The sequence below is a fragment of the Quercus suber genome, unplaced genomic scaffold (assembly GCF_002906115.3).
Source record: "Quercus suber isolate HL8 unplaced genomic scaffold, Cork oak 2.0 scaffold_481, whole genome shotgun sequence".
Taxonomy (NCBI): Eukaryota; Viridiplantae; Streptophyta; class Magnoliopsida; order Fagales; family Fagaceae; genus Quercus; species Quercus suber.
In genome coordinates, this window is record NW_027069932.1 from 288,348 (window position 1) to 309,557 (window position 21,210).

The 21,210-nt window shown below is 34.5% G+C and overlaps 3 protein-coding genes across 4 annotated transcripts; 2 read left to right on the forward strand and 1 right to left on the reverse strand.

Moving 5' to 3' along the window:
- The first annotated feature begins 4,413 nt into the window (after positions 1 to 4,413).
- On the forward strand, positions 4,414 to 6,249 carry LOC111999299 (uncharacterized). The gene is made up of 3 exons (XM_024031428.2): positions 4,414 to 4,887; positions 4,951 to 5,169; positions 5,698 to 6,249. The coding sequence occupies exons 1-3, from the start codon at positions 4,414 to 4,416 to the stop codon at positions 6,247 to 6,249; spliced, it is 1,245 nt and encodes a 414-aa protein (XP_023887196.2).
- A 5,925-nt stretch (positions 6,250 to 12,174) lies between these two features.
- Positions 12,175 to 14,191, reverse strand: LOC136063050 (protein EDS1B-like; the record flags this gene model as incomplete). Its single annotated transcript, XM_065762933.1, has 2 exons — positions 12,175 to 13,139; positions 13,361 to 14,191. Coding segments are annotated over 2 exons (1,548 nt in total), but the record flags the coding sequence as incomplete, so codon positions are not given.
- A 2,826-nt stretch (positions 14,192 to 17,017) lies between these two features.
- Positions 17,018 to 20,597, forward strand: LOC111999317 (protein EDS1L). Of its 2 annotated transcripts, none has more exons than XM_024031439.2 (3): positions 17,018 to 17,477; positions 18,614 to 19,411; positions 19,633 to 20,597. In XM_024031439.2, the coding sequence occupies exons 1-3, from the start codon at positions 17,139 to 17,141 to the stop codon at positions 20,347 to 20,349; spliced, it is 1,854 nt and encodes a 617-aa protein (XP_023887207.1). In that variant the 5' UTR covers positions 17,018 to 17,138; the 3' UTR covers positions 20,350 to 20,597. The 2 variants fall into 2 exon arrangements, with proteins under 2 accessions (XP_023887207.1, XP_023887209.1); XM_024031441.2 differs by having other exon boundaries at positions 18,920 to 19,411.
- Positions 20,598 to 21,210: the final 613 nt, after the last annotated feature.

The following is a 21,210-nucleotide window of genomic DNA, read 5'->3' on the forward strand; positions in this document are numbered from 1 at the left end:
AAAGAAAAAAAATTGCATGGAACTCGAGTTCCATGCAATTTTTTTTTTTTTTAATTTTCAGTTTGTTATAACTCGATTGTCCAAAAATCGAGTTTTAAATTGAAACTCAATTTTTAGAAAATTGAGTTTCAAAATAGGGGCATTTTCCTAATTAGTTTGGAAAATTGGGCAAAATGCTAGATTTTTTATTAAAAAAAAAAATAGATAAAAGCCCATTTTCTCCCAACAAATTCATTGTGTTTAGAGCATTCACATTAACATTGTGTTTTTAGCATTCAAATTGTGTTTAGAGCATTCACGTTGTAGCAAGTTGCTACTTGCTTTTGTTTATTTATTATTCTCTCTCAACATAGCCTCTCACTCTCTCTTCTGTTACTAATGGGTGGATGTTTTATATTATTTTAGTGGGTGTTTATATTATTTCCATTAGTTATCAAATTGTATATCGATTTTTTATTTTTCTATATTATGTATCGTATCGAATTGTTTATCATAAGATACACAAACATCTAATAAAATTATAAAATAATTATAGATATACATATATAAAATGTATATTCATTATAAATTTGAAATACATTCAACTAATGACCAATTTAATCATTACTTATGGAATAAAATTTAACAAAACTAACTAAATAAATCAAATTAACTTATGTTAATAACATGCATGCTCAATTAATTAAACTAAGAAGTGATAATACATTATATATGAACCAAAATAATAATATCTTTTCATCAGCTTGGCCAATCAGCTCCATCTAAGTCAATGTTATCATCATGTTCAGCATCTTGCAAAATTATTTTTCATAGACATTTTCTTCATTGTTATCAAAATTTACTATTTTTTTTTTATTCTAATAATTTTTTCTTTATATTTTTTTCTTGCCATTCTAGCCTTTTAGACTCATAATAATTATGATAAAAAAATAATTATATTTTCATTTAATACATTATTAATAGCATAGAAAATAAATTTGCACATATGAAAGTGAGTGTTATGAGTATACTCTAAATTTTGTAGGAGGGAAGAAAAAAAAAACTAAATTAAGTTTCCCAATAATTTTGTGTTAAAAAAGTCTAACAATTTGTTTGAATCAAATAAAATCACAAATTTTAACAAAAAAACTAATTTTAGACCCACTTGTCTATGTATCATACGATACGTATAATTCACCGATACAATACAATTCATACGATATGCACCTATGTATCAGATGATTCACGAGTATTTATGATATGCAACTTTTGTACACGATATAATATGTATTGCATATCATACAATACTAACAACTATGTTAATGAGTAATATGCTAAAGTGAGAGATGGAATATAGAGTGTATTTTTAAATAGTATTAAAATAAACTAGTCGCTAACCCATGCGATGCACAAGAAAGTTCTTAGAAATGCTAAATATTTTTATAATCAAATTAAATGCATTTTTTGTCGGGTTGAGAGAAATTTAGTCAACTTAAATGAACCTTTTCATTTTGGATTTTAAGGAATAACTCACACAAAAAGGAATATACAAATTTCATTAGGATTTGAGTTGGTCAACCAAGGTAGGTGTGTGTGTGTGTGTATAGTGACCTTGTCAAATATTTCTTAACCTGCCAACAAAACAAATTATTGCTCATTTGAAGTAATTTACAATGTTCATTCTAGGCAGAAGCTTACATACTTTTTGTTGCTGTGATTTACAATTTGAGTAGATGAAAAATAATATGATGTTCTATCACTGGTTATTGCTTTCACAACAAAAAGTGTAAAATTTCAAATCAAAATATTACATATCACATTTAAAAGCAACACTATCAGAAAGTAAAATATATGACATGCACTAATAACAAATGATCATAATATTCAAAGAGTTTTGTAAATCAACAACAAAATCTTATTAAATTGCTAGGGGCAGCTTCACTAACTATATTTTATCAATAAAAGTAATTTTCTTCATAAGACTTGTTTAAGTTATCATATTAAATATAAGAAAACAAGTGCAAGCATATTGTTGTTGACTCTACACTGTATCACAAAGAATATCTCTTGGATTGCTTCATTCTTCTCTCTGCTCTACAACTAAAGCTCCCCCACCATAAGCTTCTGCCTTGCAAAACTGTGCAGACAAAAGCAAAATTCTAGAATTTTCATTTCCTACTTTTGCAGCCCTCAACAAAAGTTAAGATTCATGATTTTATCAAAATCTTTCATGCCTTTATTATTAAAATTCTCAATATATACACCATTAGCATAGATACAAATTGATTCAAAAGCAGCCTTATTTTAAAAACACCATAATGCAAAAATATCACCAACAAATAATCGTAATATTTGAAGAGAGATGAATGAAGCAAAATAAAAATAATTAAAATTCACAAAATGAAGAACCAAATATCAAGAACATAGAGGGAGCTTGTTGGAAGCAGAATTAACAAACCTAGCATAAATTGTTAAGATTTTAGACTTGATTGGAAAGGAGGTAACTCTAAAAGTTTTAGCTCGCCAAGCTTTCTTGCGTTGCTTTATACCTCCTGGAGCAAGGATATCAAAGGAGTTACAGGATGAGTGGATAACAAACCAAACAAATCGGCATGTATATCAACCATCAATAACGCACCCAAAATTATAAAAATCTAAATAGATTAAAATGTTAGATTGAGAAAGAACTTAACTGTTTATTTATAACTACCAAAAAATGTTTAAGGATTTCCAAAACTACTAAAGTTTGTCAGAGTTAACAAATTTTATACACCTATGGGAATCTAATTCTTTTCAATCCAGTCAAAGAATTAGATAAACAAACAAAAAGAATAAAAAGATATAATACCTGTTTTCAAAGTTTTCAAGGGCTTTAACTAATTCCTCATACTTATATTCCTTTATCTCCACCTCTACCCCTACTTTCTCCACCACTCTTGCACCTTTTAAAATGCCAAAATAACCCAACGACGTCGTTTAATGCAATATCTTTTAAATTAAAGCATGGACACAATAAAAATGAGTGAAAAATATCATAAATTTATGTAAACATTCAAAAATTTGGGAATTTAGATTCAGATTCTGTAATAAGAACAAAACAGTCGGATATATTATCTTAAAGGTGCTGTCTAACACAGAACAGATTAGGTTGCCAAGCTGTTTGGTTTTTCCTTTACAAATGATGTATGGTAGTTGTTTTTCCTTTCTTTCCCACTAACAAAAGTAGTATTGTTTATGAGAAAAGTTTGAGTTGAAGCCAAAAGAAGAATTTTTATAAATACAAAATATTCAAGGGCAGGTTGTATGATTGAAAACAAATATTTTACCTTCCATATTTTACCTTCCAACCATTTAAAAGAAATATTTTACCTTCTCACAATGAATTATTGGAAAAACAATTATAATGAGTATAACAATCACAATAAACAATATGTTCCAACCGTTTAAAAGAAATATTTCTTTTATTTTGTATAACAACTCAGCTAAGTAAAATATACTTTTTTAAAAAAATTTAAAATGAAAATAGTCTAAAAACAAAAGAGTCATTTTTTTTTTCTCTTTTTTCTTTTATTTAGCAAGTAAACAGAATAATGAACAAATATAGATTCCATAAACAAAACTATCAGAAAAATAGTGCAATACATGTATTAGTAGCAAAGTAGTAAATGATCTAATTGATGATTTTATATTGACTATTTATATATAACTTTTATGCAACAGGAACTTTTTTTTAAAATTTATTTTTTCTTGCCATTCTAGCCTTTTAGACTCATAATAATAATGATAAAAAAAATAATTATATTTTCATTTAATACATTATTAATAGCATAGAAAATAAATTTGCACATATGAAAGTGAGTGTTATGAGTATACTCTAAATTTTGTAGGAGAAAGAGAAGGGAAAAAAAAAAACTAAATTAAGTTTCCCAATAATTTTGTGTTAAAAAAGTCTAACAATTTGTTTGAATCAAATAAAATCACAAATTTTAACAAAAAAAATAATTTTAGACCCACTTGTCTATGTATCGTATGATACATACGATTCACTGATACAATACAATTCATACGATATGCAACTATGTATCAGATGATTCATGAATACTTACGATACGCAATTTTTTGTACACAATACGATATGTATTGCATATCGTACGATACTAACAACTATGTTAATGAGTTTATATGAAAGTAACAGACAATTACCAATTGCCTTGGTTGGAAGGTGAATAGGTATAACACGAAATGGAGTGTGAGTTCTCTGCGCGCGAGAGGTCTTTGGAGGAGGATGCCAAGCTCCAACACAGCACTAAGAAGGTTAAAGAGTCGACCATGGCCCCCGTCTTTGAGTCTAACGTCTCCTATAAGGATAAACTTGTAGGGGAGATGCCTAGAGCTTTTGCTTAGGCTTTTAACCTCAGTTCCAAGGAGGAATACATGGAGGAGCCAAGGATGGATGTTAAGGGTCTCAACAGTGGGTTATTAGCAGTGAAACTAACCCCTGAGGTGAGGAAGAAGATCAGATCAAAGTGGGCACATGCATTTATAGTCAAAGTCTTTGGAAGATCCGTGGGATTCCATTTTCTCCGCAACAGAGTTATGAGCCTTTGGAAACCAGCAGGTAGGCTTGATTGTGTTGACTTGGGCATGGATTACTTCCTTATGAGGTTTGGGCTCGTGGAAGACTACAACAACATCCTCAACGGTGGACCTTGGTTCATCGGGGAGTACTTCCTATCTATTCGAAGATGGGAACCGAACTTCAAACTGGCTAATGCGTCGTGTGATTCAGTGGCTGTTTGGATTAGACTTCCTAAACTTCCATTTGAGTATTATGAAATTGAAGTCCTTAAGGAGATTGGAAATGCCATTGGCCTGGTTCTGAGAATTGACTCAAATACAGCGTCAGAGGTGAGAGGCCGATACGCAAGGATATGTATTCAGGTCGATCTTATCAAACCATTGATAAACTAGATTTTATTGGAAGGATTGATCCAAGAAATCCGATATGAAGGATTTCGATCCTTATGCTTCTCGTGTGGGAGAATTGGACATCGCAGGGATGGGTGTCCCCATACGATTAAAGCACAGACACCTGAAGCCCATGAGGAGGCGGAGACCATGAATAAAGAGAATGGGAGCAAGAATGAAGGTGACCAGGGTTTGCAGGAAGCGAGAAAGGTTGAAGAGGAGGTAAGGGTGAATTTAGGCCTTGGATGCTTGTTAGAAGGCGTAAAATTGGGCCCAATAGTAAGGGTGGCCGTGTGAGTGACCAACCCCTTGGCCCAAGCCAAAAAGTTAACACTGTTATGACATCAGGGGCCTATTCATATGCCTCAAAGGCTGAACCCGATAGATCAGAGTATAGAGTGGCTCAAGGTGTAGTGGGTAGCTCAAGGAGATTTGAACGAGGCGCAGTGGATACTGTGGGCAGCAAGTAGGGTGTTGTCCCATCTTAGAGCAGGTCTGATGGGGATTATCAGAAATCCCATCAGTTAAGCCATGGTGTCATTCACTCCCTATTGTCCCCATTTGAGTTTGGCAATAGAGGCTCTTCTCATAAAATAAAATAAAATAAATAAATAAATAAAATCAGAAGGTAAAGTGGCTTTTGAAGGGAAAGGCAATAAGGCTAAGAACAGAGGTGCAGCTTCGGCAAAAGCAAAGGTCATAAGTAGTCTCTATGGAAGTAGGACCGAAGCGTCGTTGGGGGATTTTTAGGCAAGGAAAAGTGATGGTGCTATCGCCAGAATTGCTTATGCAAATCAAAGCCAGTCCGACCATGATATGGGGTTAGTACGACACGGACAAGTTGGAGGCTTGGAAGCATATTTTCCCAGTGATACCAGTAAGTCTCAGGGAGGGTTACCTTCCCCTGACAGATCTGGCGTGGATGGAGCGGGACCACCCTTGGTGGATATTCCCATCGGACAAACCAACGAAAGCAGAGGCAAGGATTTTCAATTAGAGGGCTCTATTGCCGCTATCTCTGGAGCGAAGCTTGAACAAATCAAGTCAAGTGGAAAATATAAAGGAAAGGAAAATTTGGGTAGCAGAGGTAGGGACAGTAAGGTATTGGGGAAACGAGGTTTCCAAGACAGTGGTCCAGGTAAGCCTTCTCTCTTTCAATCTGCTGGTCAGCTCTCGGGAGCAACCACTGGGGATTTTGGAGCACATGATGGCTGTGGTGAAAGGGGTGGAATTACCCACGAAAAAGTTGAGGGAGTTGGGATGGAGTTGTCAGATCAGGTCGCAGTCCCTGATTCTGCATAAGGAAGATACTGCTTTTTTCTCTCCTTTCTAAATGAATATCATTTTCTGGAACTATAGGGGGGCTTTAAACCCCCGTTTTCATAACATTTTGTCAAATTTACTGAATAGACATTCCCCTGCAATTGTGGTTGTTACGGAAACAAAAGTGGGTGGAGAAAGGGCTAAAGCCATTATGGATAGGCTCCCCTTTGATGGAGCGATTCATGCTGATACCATTGGCTACTCTGGAGGTATTTGGGTTTTGTGGAATTCAGATATTGTGGAGGTCACGCAGCTTGCCAAGACAGAATAGGAGATACATGTCACAGTTAAGGTACTGGACTCTAACCTTTCCTGGGTTTTATCTTCCATTTATGCAAGTCCTAGATTAGTTGAACATAATTGTTGTGGAATAATTTATCCTCTATTGCTAGTTTACACCAGCTCCCCCTGGCTCATGGTTAGGGATTTTAATGAGATGCTTTCCTGTCATGATAAACAAGGGGGAAACCCGTTGAATCTTAGGAGAGTTCAACTCTTCAAAGATTGTCTGGATACCTGTAGGATGGTGGATTTGGGGTTCCATGGGCCTAAGTTCACGTGGGTTAATAAAAGAGATACGGGCCAGTTCATTCAAGAAAGGTTAGATAAGGCTTTTGCTAATTGTGATTGGAGGGGCATGTACCCTGAAGCCTCTATTAATCATCTGGCTCGTACCCACTCTAATCATTGCCCTGTTTTGCTTAGTTTGGAAGCTCCTAATGGCATGAGACTTACTAGACCTTTTCGATTTCAACCCATGTGGTTATCTCACCCGGCCTTTCCTGAATTTGTCTCAGCAACTTAGGCTGAGGATTTGGACCTTAAACCCAATATTGAGAAGTTTATTAGGGATGTCACAGCCTGGAATAGAGATGTCTTTGGCAATATATTCCACAAGAAGAATAGGGTTGAAGCCAGGCTCCGTGGGATTCAAGTCAGTATTGCAAACAGTCCTTGCGATGCTCTGTTCAGACTTAAGAATCAGCTTCAAAAGAAGTATTTGGATATTCTCAGTCAAGAGGAAGAATTCTGGTCAGTGAAGTCTAGATATAATTGGCTTATACAAGGGGATAGGAATACGAGGTTTTCTCATATCTCTACTCTGATCAGAAGAAAGAGAAATAGAATTGCTTGTTTGCAAGATAACTAGGGTAATTGGGTCCGTGATGAACATGGGATTGCTGAGCTTGTCAAGTCTGGCTTTGTTAAGCTTTCCTCTTCTGAGAGTATCAGTGTTCCTAGGAATCCTTGGGTAATTTCCCGCTAGCCAAAAGCCCTTAATCAGGAAGAAGCTATTGAGGTGGCTGCTGTGCCTACTAGCACAGAAATAAAGGAAGGATTATTGAGCTTAAAGCCCCTTAAAGCACCTGGCCTGGACGGTTTGCATGCTGGCTTTTTTCAATCCTATTGGAATGTTGTGGGGGACACTGTTTTTAAGGAAGTTAAAGATATTTTTGCTAGCTCTGTCATGCCTGGCCACCTTAATGAAACTTTGATCTCCTTGATCCCCAAGAGACTTGGGGCTGATTGTTTGGCTGCATTTAGACCTATTAGTCTTTGCAACACTGTGTATAAAGTTGTGACAAAGCTCATAGTGAAACGGTTGCATCACTTGCTACCCAACATTATTTCCCCTCTTCAAATGGCCTTTGTGCCTGGCAGATTAGGATTGGATAACATGATTATTGCCCAAGAAATCCTACACACTATTAGTGGGAAGAAAGGGCAGACGGGTTACATGGCCATGGAAAGAAGGCTTGCTTTCCACCTCCTCTACTTCGATTTTGGTGAATGGTGGGAAGTTGGACTCCTTTTTGCCTTCCCATGGTATCAGACAAGGTGAGCCATTGTCCCCCTACCTGTTTATCATGTGTATGGAGATGCTAGGGTTCTTGATTGATTTGAAGTGTGAAGAAAAACTTTGGGATCCTATCAAGGCCTTTAGAAATGGACCGACTTTCTCTCATGTGAGCTCTCGAGGTAGAATGTTAGCTTGGTAAAGTCTAAGGTTTATTTCTCCCCTAATATTTGTCGTGGGCAGCATGAGGAGATGAGTGATGTGCTGGGTATGAGGTCTACTCCCAATCTTGGCAAATATTTAGGTTTTCCCCTTAAGCATCCTGGGTCAACCTCGCATGACTTCAACTTTTTTGTTGAGAGAGTGCAGACTAAGCTTCAGGGGTGGAAAGCAAGCCTTCTTTCCATGGCCAGGAGGGTGATCCTTACCCAATCAATTATATCTGCCATCCCCTCGTATTTGATGCAAGGCTATTTTTTGCCTTCTAGAGTTCTTAACGGACTTGACAGAATGAACCGAAACTTTATTTGGGGATCATCAGAGGAAAAGAAGAAAATACACATAATTAGCTGGGAGAAAGTTACTAAACCTAAGAATAATGGGGGGTTAGGCATTCAATTTGCTAAAGGGAGGAACCTATCTTTGGCTGCAAAGTTGTGTTGGAGAATGGAGACATCTGTTAATGCTGGGTGGGCTGAGGTCCTAAAGAAGAAGTACAGAGCAAGGGCTCACAATAGAAAGGGGAAGCATTCTTGTGTCTGGTCAGCCATTAAAAAGGGGAAACCTATATGTGATCTGGGGTCCAAATGGCTCATTAGGAATAACAGCATGTTGAGTTTTTGGCACGACAGATGGCTTAACGAGGGAACTATTAGATCTCTGGTTGAAGGCCCTTTGAATAGAGGGGAAGATGAGGCTACAGTGACTGATTTGATGCAGAATGGCATCTGGGCCACAGATAATATTTCCCTTGAGTTGCCTGCTGATGTTCTGAGGACCATTAAGTCCACTCCTATTCGTAGGTCAGCTAGGAGAGAGGACCAACGGTGCTGGGTTGCTAGTGCTAATGGGGAGTTTGATTCGAAGAGTGCTTATCTTTTAGCCATCAATGATGATCTTAGCACCCAAGATTTTGCAGGTAAGTGGATTTGGAAACTCTGTACACTGCCTAAGATCAAAATTTTTCTGTGGAAATGCTATCGTAATAGCCTACCAGTTAATGCTATTCTTGAACATAGAGCGATTAAAGGCCTTGGGGGCTATAGAAGCTGTTTGGATCCAAATGAGTCCATTGCTCATGTTCTAAGAGACTGTCCTGAGGCTCAACGTTTTTGGAGACAAGCAAACTGCCCCCGTCCTTTGTGGCAGTCCTTCTCAGGTGATTACCTTGATTGGATACACGCTAACTCCAATAGCAAGTTCTTGGCCAGTAACAAAGACTACCCGTGGTGTATTTTCTTCCTTTTAGGTATTTGGAATCTATGGCTATAAAGAAATAGGAAGATTTTTGGGCAACAGTGTAGGAATTCTAATATCTTGCGTTTGGTGGAGATGCAAACAAGGGAGTTCCTTTACTGTGTTGCTGATCCGAGGAAAGGGAAGACTAAAACCTCTAGGTTGGTTAAATGACTCAAACCCCCTGATGGCTGGTGGAAACTTAATACGGATGGCTTGTTCGTAGTCTCTTCGAGGTTGGCTGGAGGAGGGGGGATTATCCGGGACTCTAGGGGCCTATGTATTGGTGGCTTTGCGAGATCATGTGTAGTTACGTCTAGCTTAGCGGCAAAACTTTGGGCTCTGTGGGAGGGTTTATTGCGTTGTATTGAGTTGCAGGCACAAGCTGTGGAGCTTGAGCTTGATGCCACTGTAGCAATGTCACTAATATCATGTAATGCTCGCACTAATGGAGAGTTTTCTATTCTTGTGGATGATTGCAGGGACTTGCTGCTGCAACTGCCTCAGGTGAAGATCCTGCACTGTTTTAGGGAGGCTAACGGTTGTACTGATGCCCTTGCTCGCATGGGTTCTGCAAATTGTGATGTGGAGATGTCTTTTGTAACCCCCCCCCCCATGCTTTTGTCTATTTTGGAGTCTAATATATTGGGCATTTATCACCCAAGACTTTGTACAGCCCTGGCTAATCCTTCTGTTTAGTTTAATGAATTTTCCAGTTCACCAAAAAAATAAAAGATGGAATATAGAGTGTATTTTTAAATAGTATTAGAATAAATAAAGTAGATTTTTGAAGTGCTAAAAGCTAAATTTTTTTAGTACCACCGATATAAATGCAAAAGAGCCCAAATGGAGGATAAAGAGATAAAAATTATAGGCACTCTTTCATGTAAATTCAATCAATAACTTAACTTCAACCCATCATAACACTAATAATATCCCTAACAGAAATCATGAGAACTAAATTTATGTCCCAAGAATTGCATTGACCTAATCAACTTGCATTCAAAAGATGTGTCATTCACTCATCAATTTTTTTTTTTTTTCCAACCTTCACAGCATTGGGATTGGGCAAAGTTAACCATAACCAATAATCTCCTACCAATAAAAACAAAAATGAAACTGCAGGCATTGACTAATCATCAGGTCGAAGTTTATAAAGTTGGAATTAAATTAATGCAAGTTTCCATCTCATAACTCATTGACTATGAGTTTTCATGCATGATGCAACCACTTTTCTTTTCTCTTTAATATATATTATTTTTATTCATTAAAAAAAAAAAAGTTAAAAGGAGTTTTCATGGAACCCATGACCCAAATTTTAATAAACGCGATTTTTGGACTACTTATGGATTCGGGCTGGAAAAATGGTCCAATGACCTGAATCCGGAAAGGCCCGTCATCTGTCCGGGGTCAGACTAGCCCAAACGTATTTACAAATTGTAATACAATTAGGTAAAACTAAAACCTCTCTCAACTGTCAAACTCTACTCTCTTTGCTCGGAAAATGTGAAATCTGTGTACATTTTTTTTTTTTATGAGAAAATCTATATAAAGCCTATTACCCGATACAAAGGAAAAAGAAAAGGTGAAATAATTAAAATTAAAAAAAAAAAAAAAAAAAAAAAGCTAAATTACAAATTACATCTAACTTTCAAACTTATTCAATTTAATTAAATTTTATCAAAAAAGTGTTGTTAATAACCCCAAAATAACATACTTTCGTTTGTTTGACTATTTTCATTTTGGAGGTCACTAACAATGAATTTTTTTTTTTTTTTATGGAAACTAACAAAATAATTAAATTGAATAAACTTGAAAGTTAAAGAACTTAATTAAATGAAAGTGAAGTTAGAGGACTAAATTGAAATTTGGACAAAGTTAGAAGTTGTAATTTATAATTTGGCCTAAAAAATCATAGGCTTAGATTGTTTGCATTTTTTTTTTTTTTTTGGTTAAAAAAAAAAAGTAGGACCATGTAGATAAATCACATTCTACCGAGCAGAATATACCATGAAATTCCCAAATTGGCCTACAGCCCCAATACTAATGAGTCTCACACTACTCAAACTCAAGCGCTATGACAAAGTGAATGAAGTGCTTCACCACTAGACCCTATACCGAAGTTAGATTGTTTGCATTTCTTCTTGTTGTAATGGTTTTGGTAATAACTTGTTTGAAACTGGGATTTTAGGCTATACATTAACATGTCAGCTTTGGAGTTTGAGATAAATGACTGGATACAGATAAAGGCAAAATATTGGAGATTTTATTATCGAATGCTAATAATTAAATTGCCTTTAGGCTATTTAGATTGCTTAGAAAAGGTGGGAAAAATAAAAGTTAGGTACAGTACAAACTGCACTGAATTAAATTTGAACATGTGGTTGCATCAACCAATAAAATGGTTAAAGTTAGTTGTTTTTGAAAATTTTATTAAAAATATTAATTATTTTTTCTTTTTCTTTTTTTAAACATTATTTTTGTTACATGTCAATAAAATTATGTGACTGAAAATTAATTTGAGACCTAAAGAACTGCACATAAATTTAGCCAAAAAGGAATAGTAAGCTGCATCATGGCCAGCCATGAGATCTTTCATGTAAAATTGGGGTTGTTATGGGATGTTTGGTCGATCACAAAATGATAGAAAATTGAATGAATAAGACAATTCAATTTTTATTTATTTTTAGTTTAAGTCAAGTGGCCGTTCATATGGCATCCTAAGTGGCATAAAAATAATACATTTTTTGGTTGCTGGAATAAAACTCTTGATTAAAAAAAGAAAGAAAAAAACCCACACAAGTAGCCTACTGAGCAATTGCAAACTCAAACATAAAACTACAGAAGATAACAGAGAGCTGTTGGCAGTAGCCAAATAAGGAATCAACATGCTTGACAATCATGAAACCTTTAAATCTTTGATGCAGGATGTCAACTTATGCTCTCTAGGGAGATCTTCCCACCACTTCTTGAATGTGGATTTCTCTAGCAACACATCTCCACTCAACTCTCCAAGATTGATCCAATTCTGTACATGTGCTTCAAGTAGCAAAACCTCTTCCTTGATTGGTTCAAACCCTTGGCTGCTAATTTTAATGCGCAGCTCCTCTACCTTGGCCCAAAAGCATGATTCTCCACTGGATTCAGCAGGCATCCTCTCAGCATGCTCGCGCCATCTTTGCGTGAACCTGTAACGTTTCGGCCTGCCCCTTATCATATAAGCTCCCGTGTCTTCATTCTTCAAGTGTCTATAGTAGTTGGCAATATCTAGGGGCTCAACAAGGCGGCGGTATCTTGTTCCAAGCAATACCCAGTCTCTTAGGCCCTCAAATGCATCTGGGAGTTCATACCTTTTCAACATTTCAATGATTTCATCCCATATACCTGCTAGTTCAAGTCTCTTTACATTAGCATCGAAATCCTTGGAGGTTTCTTGAAGCTTGAAGGCATCATAACAACCTAGATCACGATGCCTACAATTCAATTGGTAGTCTTCTTCAAGGTATTTCATTGCCTTCTCAATATCTGGCTTCTTGAGATCAATGCTTTCTTTGTTTCCAATCTTCCGCTTCTCCAGCTCTCCAGCAGCACAAAGACACAATCTAGCTCTTGTGCTCTAGAACCCATCACACAGGAAATTAGCACAAAGATATAACTAAGAAAATTCTTTGGTGAGCAGTGCTCTAAATTCAACACATTTTCTAGCATTGAAATACTTTTTTTATTCTCGTTGTATAGTCTATTGCAAGTCACGTTTAAAGAACAATTATTTTTTTAAAAGAGATTGAATTCAAGATTTTCAAATTTGTTGAAACAAGCAAAGGAAATAGAACTTACCAAACCAAGGTCATTCAAGGCTGAATTAATTGTTGCAATATCACTACTTGTAGTGTCTGAAGATAATGGAAGCTGTTCCAGTGGCTCCAAGTGAACCTCATTTAGCATTTGGAAGCAATCTTGCAACTCATTGTCATAGCCGAAATGTTGTTGAAGACTTCTCTGGGCAATATCTGTGCATTCTTCTTCACGGCACAACTGAGAGGAGAAAAACAATAGTTGCAAAACAGCATCTGGGTTCCTCAAGATAACTAGTTTTCCATTGCCAGTGCAGAAGACATATGTTCCAAAGGGCTTGTACGGGCTTAACGGAATGAAGTTTGACACAGTTTCCAATAGCAAGTTTGTATTTCCCATGAGATTGCAGGCAGCATGGCTTGCCACAGATGATGCATTCTTCATTACTTTCATGTAAAAATTTGAAGCATCAAAGTTGTCAATGGATGCATGTGCAAGATTTACAGATTTCGCATTGAGGAATTGGAGAACTTTCTGAAATTCCAATTTAATGGATGAGATTGGAGCAAGCAAGATCCGTGGAACAATGTCATATCTCATGACAAAATGTATGAAGTAGCGAGACCAGTTCTCACGCCTTAGAGCATGGGAAAATATGTGGTTACCAGTTAGAGGACACCCAAAAGTCACACACAGAGGAGAGGAAGGTGAAATCTTGTAGTTATATTCGGGTTTTATGTATTTTTCCAAGAACCAAATTGTTGCAAGGTTTGCAATTGAACCACCTGAGGAGTGTCCTATAAATAATATTTGCTTGTTTTTTTTCACTGCCTTTTGCACCTGAATAATGTAGTAATATTTAGTAACAAGATATCACCTGTATTCCAATTCCATATGAGTATGTTTTAGTGCTTGCATGGCATCCTTTCTATAATCTCTTTAAATTCTTAATTGAAACTAAAGTTCCATATCTAGACCTACTAAAAAGACAATCAAACTACAAAAGTAGGCTTTTAATTTTCTTTCTTCACATTCTATTAGACAGTGCATTCTATTGGCAAATAGATGGGGCCTTGAATTTTATTTTTTAGTTGAACTATCTTTGATTAAAATGTTTGATTTTTCTTTATTAGAACTCTATTAGACAATTTTGCAGCTCACAACCTAGTTAAACATATAGACATGTTAGAGATTTATCGATGTGGATGAAGTATATTCTTCCACACATTCATGGTGTTCTTCTAGCTGATTATAGCTAAGTTTCTTCCTTTCAATAGAGTTTCTAGTACTTTTTCTCAAAAAAAAAAAAGTATGTGGTTCAGGTTCACCAACTTATCTTTTATTCCTCTAAAAATAAACCTTATCTATTATTTGGAATACCATTTTTTTTTTTTTTTGAGAAACAATTATTTGGAATAATTTTCTTTTTATTACTATAATGAAAAATATGAATTTGGAATGAACTTTGTATTAGTAATTTTGGATCTCAAAAAGTAAGAAAAATATATTTAAATTATATATATAATTTAATTAATATTTAAATATAACAAAAAAAACCCTTTAAAATTTTTGCCTTAAAACCCCAAAATTTCGTTGAGCCAGCCCTTTAAACTAATGTGTCAATTTTATTTTTGTTTTATTTTTAATCCTTTTACAATGATAACTACTATTTTTTTTTCTTTAAATTTCTCAACTGTTCATGTTAAATTTCTACCAACTTTATGCAGTAAAACAAATACATGGTTACATTCTTAATATATTTAAGGCATAAACAATATGAGCAAGTTACAGAAGAATCCATAGTATGAACAAGAAGTACACCTGAAAAAAAAAAAAAAAAAAAAAAAAAAAAAAAAAAAAAAAAAAAAAAAAAAAAATGTGAATGTCTAAACAGTCACTTCACTTGACTAGAGAAGAAAAAGAACGGACAAAAATGCTTACCTAGACAAGTAGGAAGTTCTTGCTATCAGCATCCTTGATCAAACTGAAGGAAGTATCCTTGATAAACCGAAGAAACTTCCTTGAAAGAAATGTGACTGGCCCAGTTTTCACTCATGGGGCTTTTCATTGGAGGTTTTTATTTTTGGACAAAGTTTAGCTACAAAATTTGTAGCTTAGTCTACAACTCACTCAATATTTTTTATTGAGGTGAATTTTGAAAATCCTCATTGATTACATTTTTCTTATATCTACTCTATAGCAAATTTCGAAAATTAAAGATAATAGTATGTTATCAATAAATTGTTCAAATTGAAGTTTTGTAATTTAAAATTATGATAAAATATAATTATAGATATATAGTAAATAATATCATTAATTACAAAAATTGAATGTGTATTAAAAGAGTAAAGAACATGAATTCAACGGTTAGATTTTAAAATATGATAATATTTATTTTATTGAGTGAGTTTGTACTAAGGTTAAACCAATTTTTATTAAACTTTATCATTTATTTTTTATTTTTTCATTGGAGGCTGTTTTTTTTTTTTTTTTTTTTTTAATTTTTTTTTTTGATTTGTCATTGGAGGCTTTTCATTGGAGGCTTTAAGCATATTTCTATAGCCCAAAGTCTCCAATCACCTTTCCGCAAAGTCTTGGCCTTTTTTTGTGAGTTTGGATACACGTCTGGCACATCTACATCTGCGTTTTAGCCTTTTTTTTTTTTCTTCACGCGTTTTCTGCTTTTTGGGACAAAAATACTGTTTATCACTGTTCACAATACTGTTTATGCATTGTCCATGCACTGTTTACGGAACCCATAACCACTTTATTCAAAAAATATATTAAAAATGGGTCTCACGGTACTATTCACACATTTAAAAATTATTTTGCTATAGTGTTTTCAGTTTTCAGTTTTTAATTTTAACAAAAATAAGTTGTATCCAAACGGATCATTTTGTATTTTGGTGCAAAGTCTTGGTCTATGACATTGTTTAATCAACCAAAAATAAAAATAAAAAATTAAAGCAAGTCTTGGTCAATAAATTATTCATGGTTTTAGATTTTAGCATTAAAAAAAAAACACACACACAATATAAAAAACATAAAACTTAATTGTTCAGAGAAAACAATTAATATTAATAAGTTAATGTAAATAAGTTATTATTCCATCCTTACAAAAATTCAAAAATTACAAAAAAAAAAGTTTTTTTTTTTTTTTGGTATCAGTCGGTATGCCCGGTATCAACCAATACACTCGAAATCGGCTGGTAAGCCTGATATATGACCGGTATGCCTAGTATTTAAACTGGTATAAAATGTTAACATTTCAATATCAGTACATATACCAATATAATTATACTGGTCAATATGATTAGTACGATACGGTATCGACCACCTTATTTTTAACCCCTTTCTAGTAAAGGGAATCTAAAAATGTACTATAATTAAAGTATTCCAAACGCGTAGTTACCCAGCAGTTACTTCACTAACACTATAGAATTAAAATTAGGAAAGAAAAAAAAAGGGAAATACAAGTTGTGCGCATCCAGACAAATAGGAACCTGTGAAGTCAGCAACCTTGATCATGCCAAGAAACTTCATTGAAAAAATGTCTGTCCCAGTTTTCACTTTAGAGACTTTTCATTGGAGGCTTTATTGCCCTAGTCTCCAATCACCTTCCAACAAAGTCTTCGTCAATTAATGACACTACTTATTAAACCAAAAAAATAAAATTAAAATATGAAGTCTTCGTCAATGATTGTTTAACCCGGAACTCATCCATAAAAACCACAGGGTATTTGCAGTATAAAATACAAACCAATTTGTAGCAACAAGCAAAAAGCTTACTCTCTTGCTAAAGAAACAATTAAAAGAAAAAATGGCCAGTTTAAATCTTGGAGAAAACATAGAAATCGATACAGAGCTAATTAAAAAAGCTTACTCTCTTGCAGTTAAGGCTCACAGCAAGTCTTCAGAGAAGGCATATAATGTTGAGGAAAGTCGTCGTTCATCAGATCCTGTCATATTTAGCTTTTCTGGATGTTGGTCTGAAAATGGTTGGTATGATGGAGAACCTTTTGGAGTAACTGAGATCAATCTTCCATTATTGTTTCCTTCTCTTAGAAGTATAGGCGTCAATGAAAATGCCTTGGTCAACAAAGCCTTTCTGCAGAGATTTGTAGACAAAATCTTGGGGAATTCAGATTTTGATCGTGAGGTACTATTTGCTTCCTTCTTCTACTTCTTTTTCTTGGACTCTTTTCTTTTTCTTTTTTTTTTTTTTTTTTTTTTTTTTTTTTTTTTTTTTTTTTTGTTTTTTTTTTTTTTTTTTTTTTTTTTTTTTTTTTTTTTTTTTTTTTTTTTTTTTTTCAGGTGTACTTCTTGTTCATACTATGGATTCTTCTGTAACTTGCTCATATTGTTTATGCCTTAAATATATTAAGAATGTAACCATGTATTTGTTTTACTGCATAAAGTTGGTAGAAATTTAACATGAACAGTTGAGAAATTTAAAGAAAAAAAAATAGTAGTTATCATTGTAAAAGGATTAAAAATAAAACAAAAATAAAATTGACACATTAGTTTAAAGGGCTGGCTCAACGAAATTTTGGGGTTTTAAGGCAAAAATTTTAAAGGGTTTTTTTTGTTATATTTAAATATTAATTAAATTATATATATAATTTAAATATATTTTTCTTACTTTTTGAGATCCAAAATTACTAATACAAAGTTCATTCCAAATTCATATTTTTCATTATAGTAATAAAAAGAAAATTATTCCAAATAATTGTTTCTCAAAAAAAAAAAAAAATGGTATTCCAAATAATAGATAAGGTTTATTTTTAGAGGAATAAAAGATAAGTTGGTGAACCTGAACCACATACTTTTTTTTTTTTGAGAAAAAGTACTAGAAACTCTATTGAAAGGAAGAAACTTAGCTATAATCAGCTAGAAGAACACCATGAATGTGTGGAAGAATATACTTCATCCACATCGATAAATCTCTAACATGTCTATATGTTTAACTAGGTTGTGAGCTGCAAAATTGTCTAATAGAGTTCTAATAAAGAAAAATCAAACATTTTAATCAAAGATAGTTCAACTAAAAAATAAAATTCAAGGCCCCATCTATTTGCCAATAGAATGCACTGTCTAATAGAATGTGAAGAAAGAAAATTAAAAGCCTACTTTTGTAGTTTGATTGTCTTTTTAGTAGGTCTAGATATGGAACTTTAGTTTCAATTAAGAATTTAAAGAGATTATAGAAAGGATGCCATGCAAGCACTAAAACATACTCATATGGAATTGGAATACAGGTGATATCTTGTTACTAAATATTACTACATTATTCAGGTGCAAAAGGCAGTGAAAAAAAACAAGCAAATATTATTTATAGGACACTCCTCAGGTGGTTCAATTGCAAACCTTGCAACAATTTGGTTCTTGGAAAAATACATAAAACCCGAATATAACTACAAGATTTCACCTTCCTCTCCTCTGTGTGTGACTTTTGGGTGTCCTCTAACTGGTAACCACATATTTTCCCATGCTCTAAGGCGTGAGAACTGGTCTCGCTACTTCATACATTTTGTCATGAGATATGACATTGTTCCACGGATCTTGCTTGCTCCAATCTCATCCATTAAATTGGAATTTCAGAAAGTTCTCCAATTCCTCAATGCGAAATCTGTAAATCTTGCACATGCATCCATTGACAACTTTGATGCTTCAAATTTTTACATGAAAGTAATGAAGAATGCATCATCTGTGGCAAGCCATGCTGCCTGCAATCTCATGGGAAATACAAACTTGCTATTGGAAACTGTGTCAAACTTCATTCCGTTAAGCCCGTACAAGCCCTTTGGAACATATGTCTTCTGCACTGGCAATGGAAAACTAGTTATCTTGAGGAACCCAGATGCTGTTTTGCAACTATTGTTTTTCTCCTCTCAGTTGTGCCGTGAAGAAGAATGCACAGATATTGCCCAGAGAAGTCTTCAACAACATTTCGGCTATGACAATGAGTTGCAAGATTGCTTCCAAATGCTAAATGAGGTTCACTTGGAGCCACTGGAACAGCTTCCATTATCTTCAGACACTACAAGTAGTGATATTGCAACAATTAATTCAGCCTTGAATGACCTTGGTTTGGTAAGTTCTATTTCCTTTGCTTGTTTCAACAAATTTGAAAATCTTGAATTCAATCTCTTTTAAAAAAATAATTGTTCTTTAAACGTGACTTGCAATAGACTATACAACGAGAATAAAAAAAGTATTTCAATGCTAGAAAATGTGTTGAATTTAGAGCACTGCTCACCAAAGAATTTTCTTAGTTATATCTTTGTGCTAATTTCCTGTGTGATGGGTTCTAGAGCACAAGAGCTAGATTGTGTCTTTGTGCTGCTGGAGAGCTGGAGAAGCGGAAGATTGGAAACAAAGAAAGCATTGATCTCAAGAAGCCAGATATTGAGAAGGCAATGAAATACCTTGAAGAAGACTACCAATTGAATTGTAGGCATCGTGATCTAGGTTGTTATGATGCCTTCAAGCTTCAAGAAACCTCCAAGGATTTCGATGCTAATGTAAAGAGACTTGAACTAGCAGGTATATGGGATGAAATCATTGAAATGTTGAAAAGGTATGAACTCCCAGATGCATTTGAGGGCCTAAGAGACTGGGTATTGCTTGGAACAAGATACCGCCGCCTTGTTGAGCCCCTAGATATTGCCAACTACTATAGACACTTGAAGAATGAAGACACGGGAGCTTATATGATAAGGGGCAGGCCGAAACGTTACAGGTTCACGCAAAGATGGCGCGAGCATGCTGAGAGGATGCCTGCTGAATCCAGTGGAGAATCATGCTTTTGGGCCAAGGTAGAGGAGCTGCGCATTAAAATTAGCAGCCAAGGGTTTGAACCAATCAAGGAAGAGGTTTTGCTACTTGAAGCACATGTACAGAATTGGATCAATCTTGGAGAGTTGAGTGGAGATGTGTTGCTAGAGAAATCCACATTCAAGAAGTGGTGGGAAGATCTCCCTAGAGAGCATAAGTTGACATCCTGCATCAAAGATTTAAAGGTTTCATGATTGTCAAGCATGTTGATTCCTTATTTGGCTACTGCCAACAGCTCTCTGTTATCTTCTGTAGTTTTATGTTTGAGTTTGCAATTGCTCAGTAGGCTACTTGTGTGGGTTTTTTTCTTTCTTTTTTTAATCAAGAGTTTTATTCCAGCAACCAAAAAATGTATTATTTTTATGCCACTTAGGATGCCATATGAACGGCCACTTGACTTAAACTAAAAATAAATAAAAATTGAATTGTCTTATTCATTCAATTTTCTATCATTTTGTGATCGACCAAACATCCCATAACAACCCCAATTTTACATGAAAGATCTCATGGCTGGCCATGATGCAGCTTACTATTCCTTTTTGGCTAAATTTATGTGCAGTTCTTTAGGTCTCAAATTAATTTTCAGTCACATAATTTTATTGACATGTAACAAAAATAATGTTTAAAAAAAGAAAAAGAAAAAATAATTAATATTTTTAATAAAATTTTCAAAAACAACTAACTTTAACCATTTTATTGGTTGATGCAACCACATGTTCAAATTTAATTCAGTGCAGTTTGTACTGTACCTAACTTTTATTTTTCCCACCTTTTCTAAGCAATCTAAATAGCCTAAAGGCAATTTAATTATTAGCATTCGATAATAAAATCTCCAATATTTTGCCTTTATCTGTATCCAGTCATTTATCTCAAACTCCAAAGCTGACATGTTAATGTATAGCCTAAAATCCCAGTTTCAAACAAGTTATTACCAAAACCATTACAACAAGAAGAAATGCAAACAATCTAACTTCGGTATAGGGTCTAGTGGTGAAGCACTTCATTCACTTTGTCATAGCGCTTGAGTTTGAGTAGTGTGAGACTCATTAGTATTG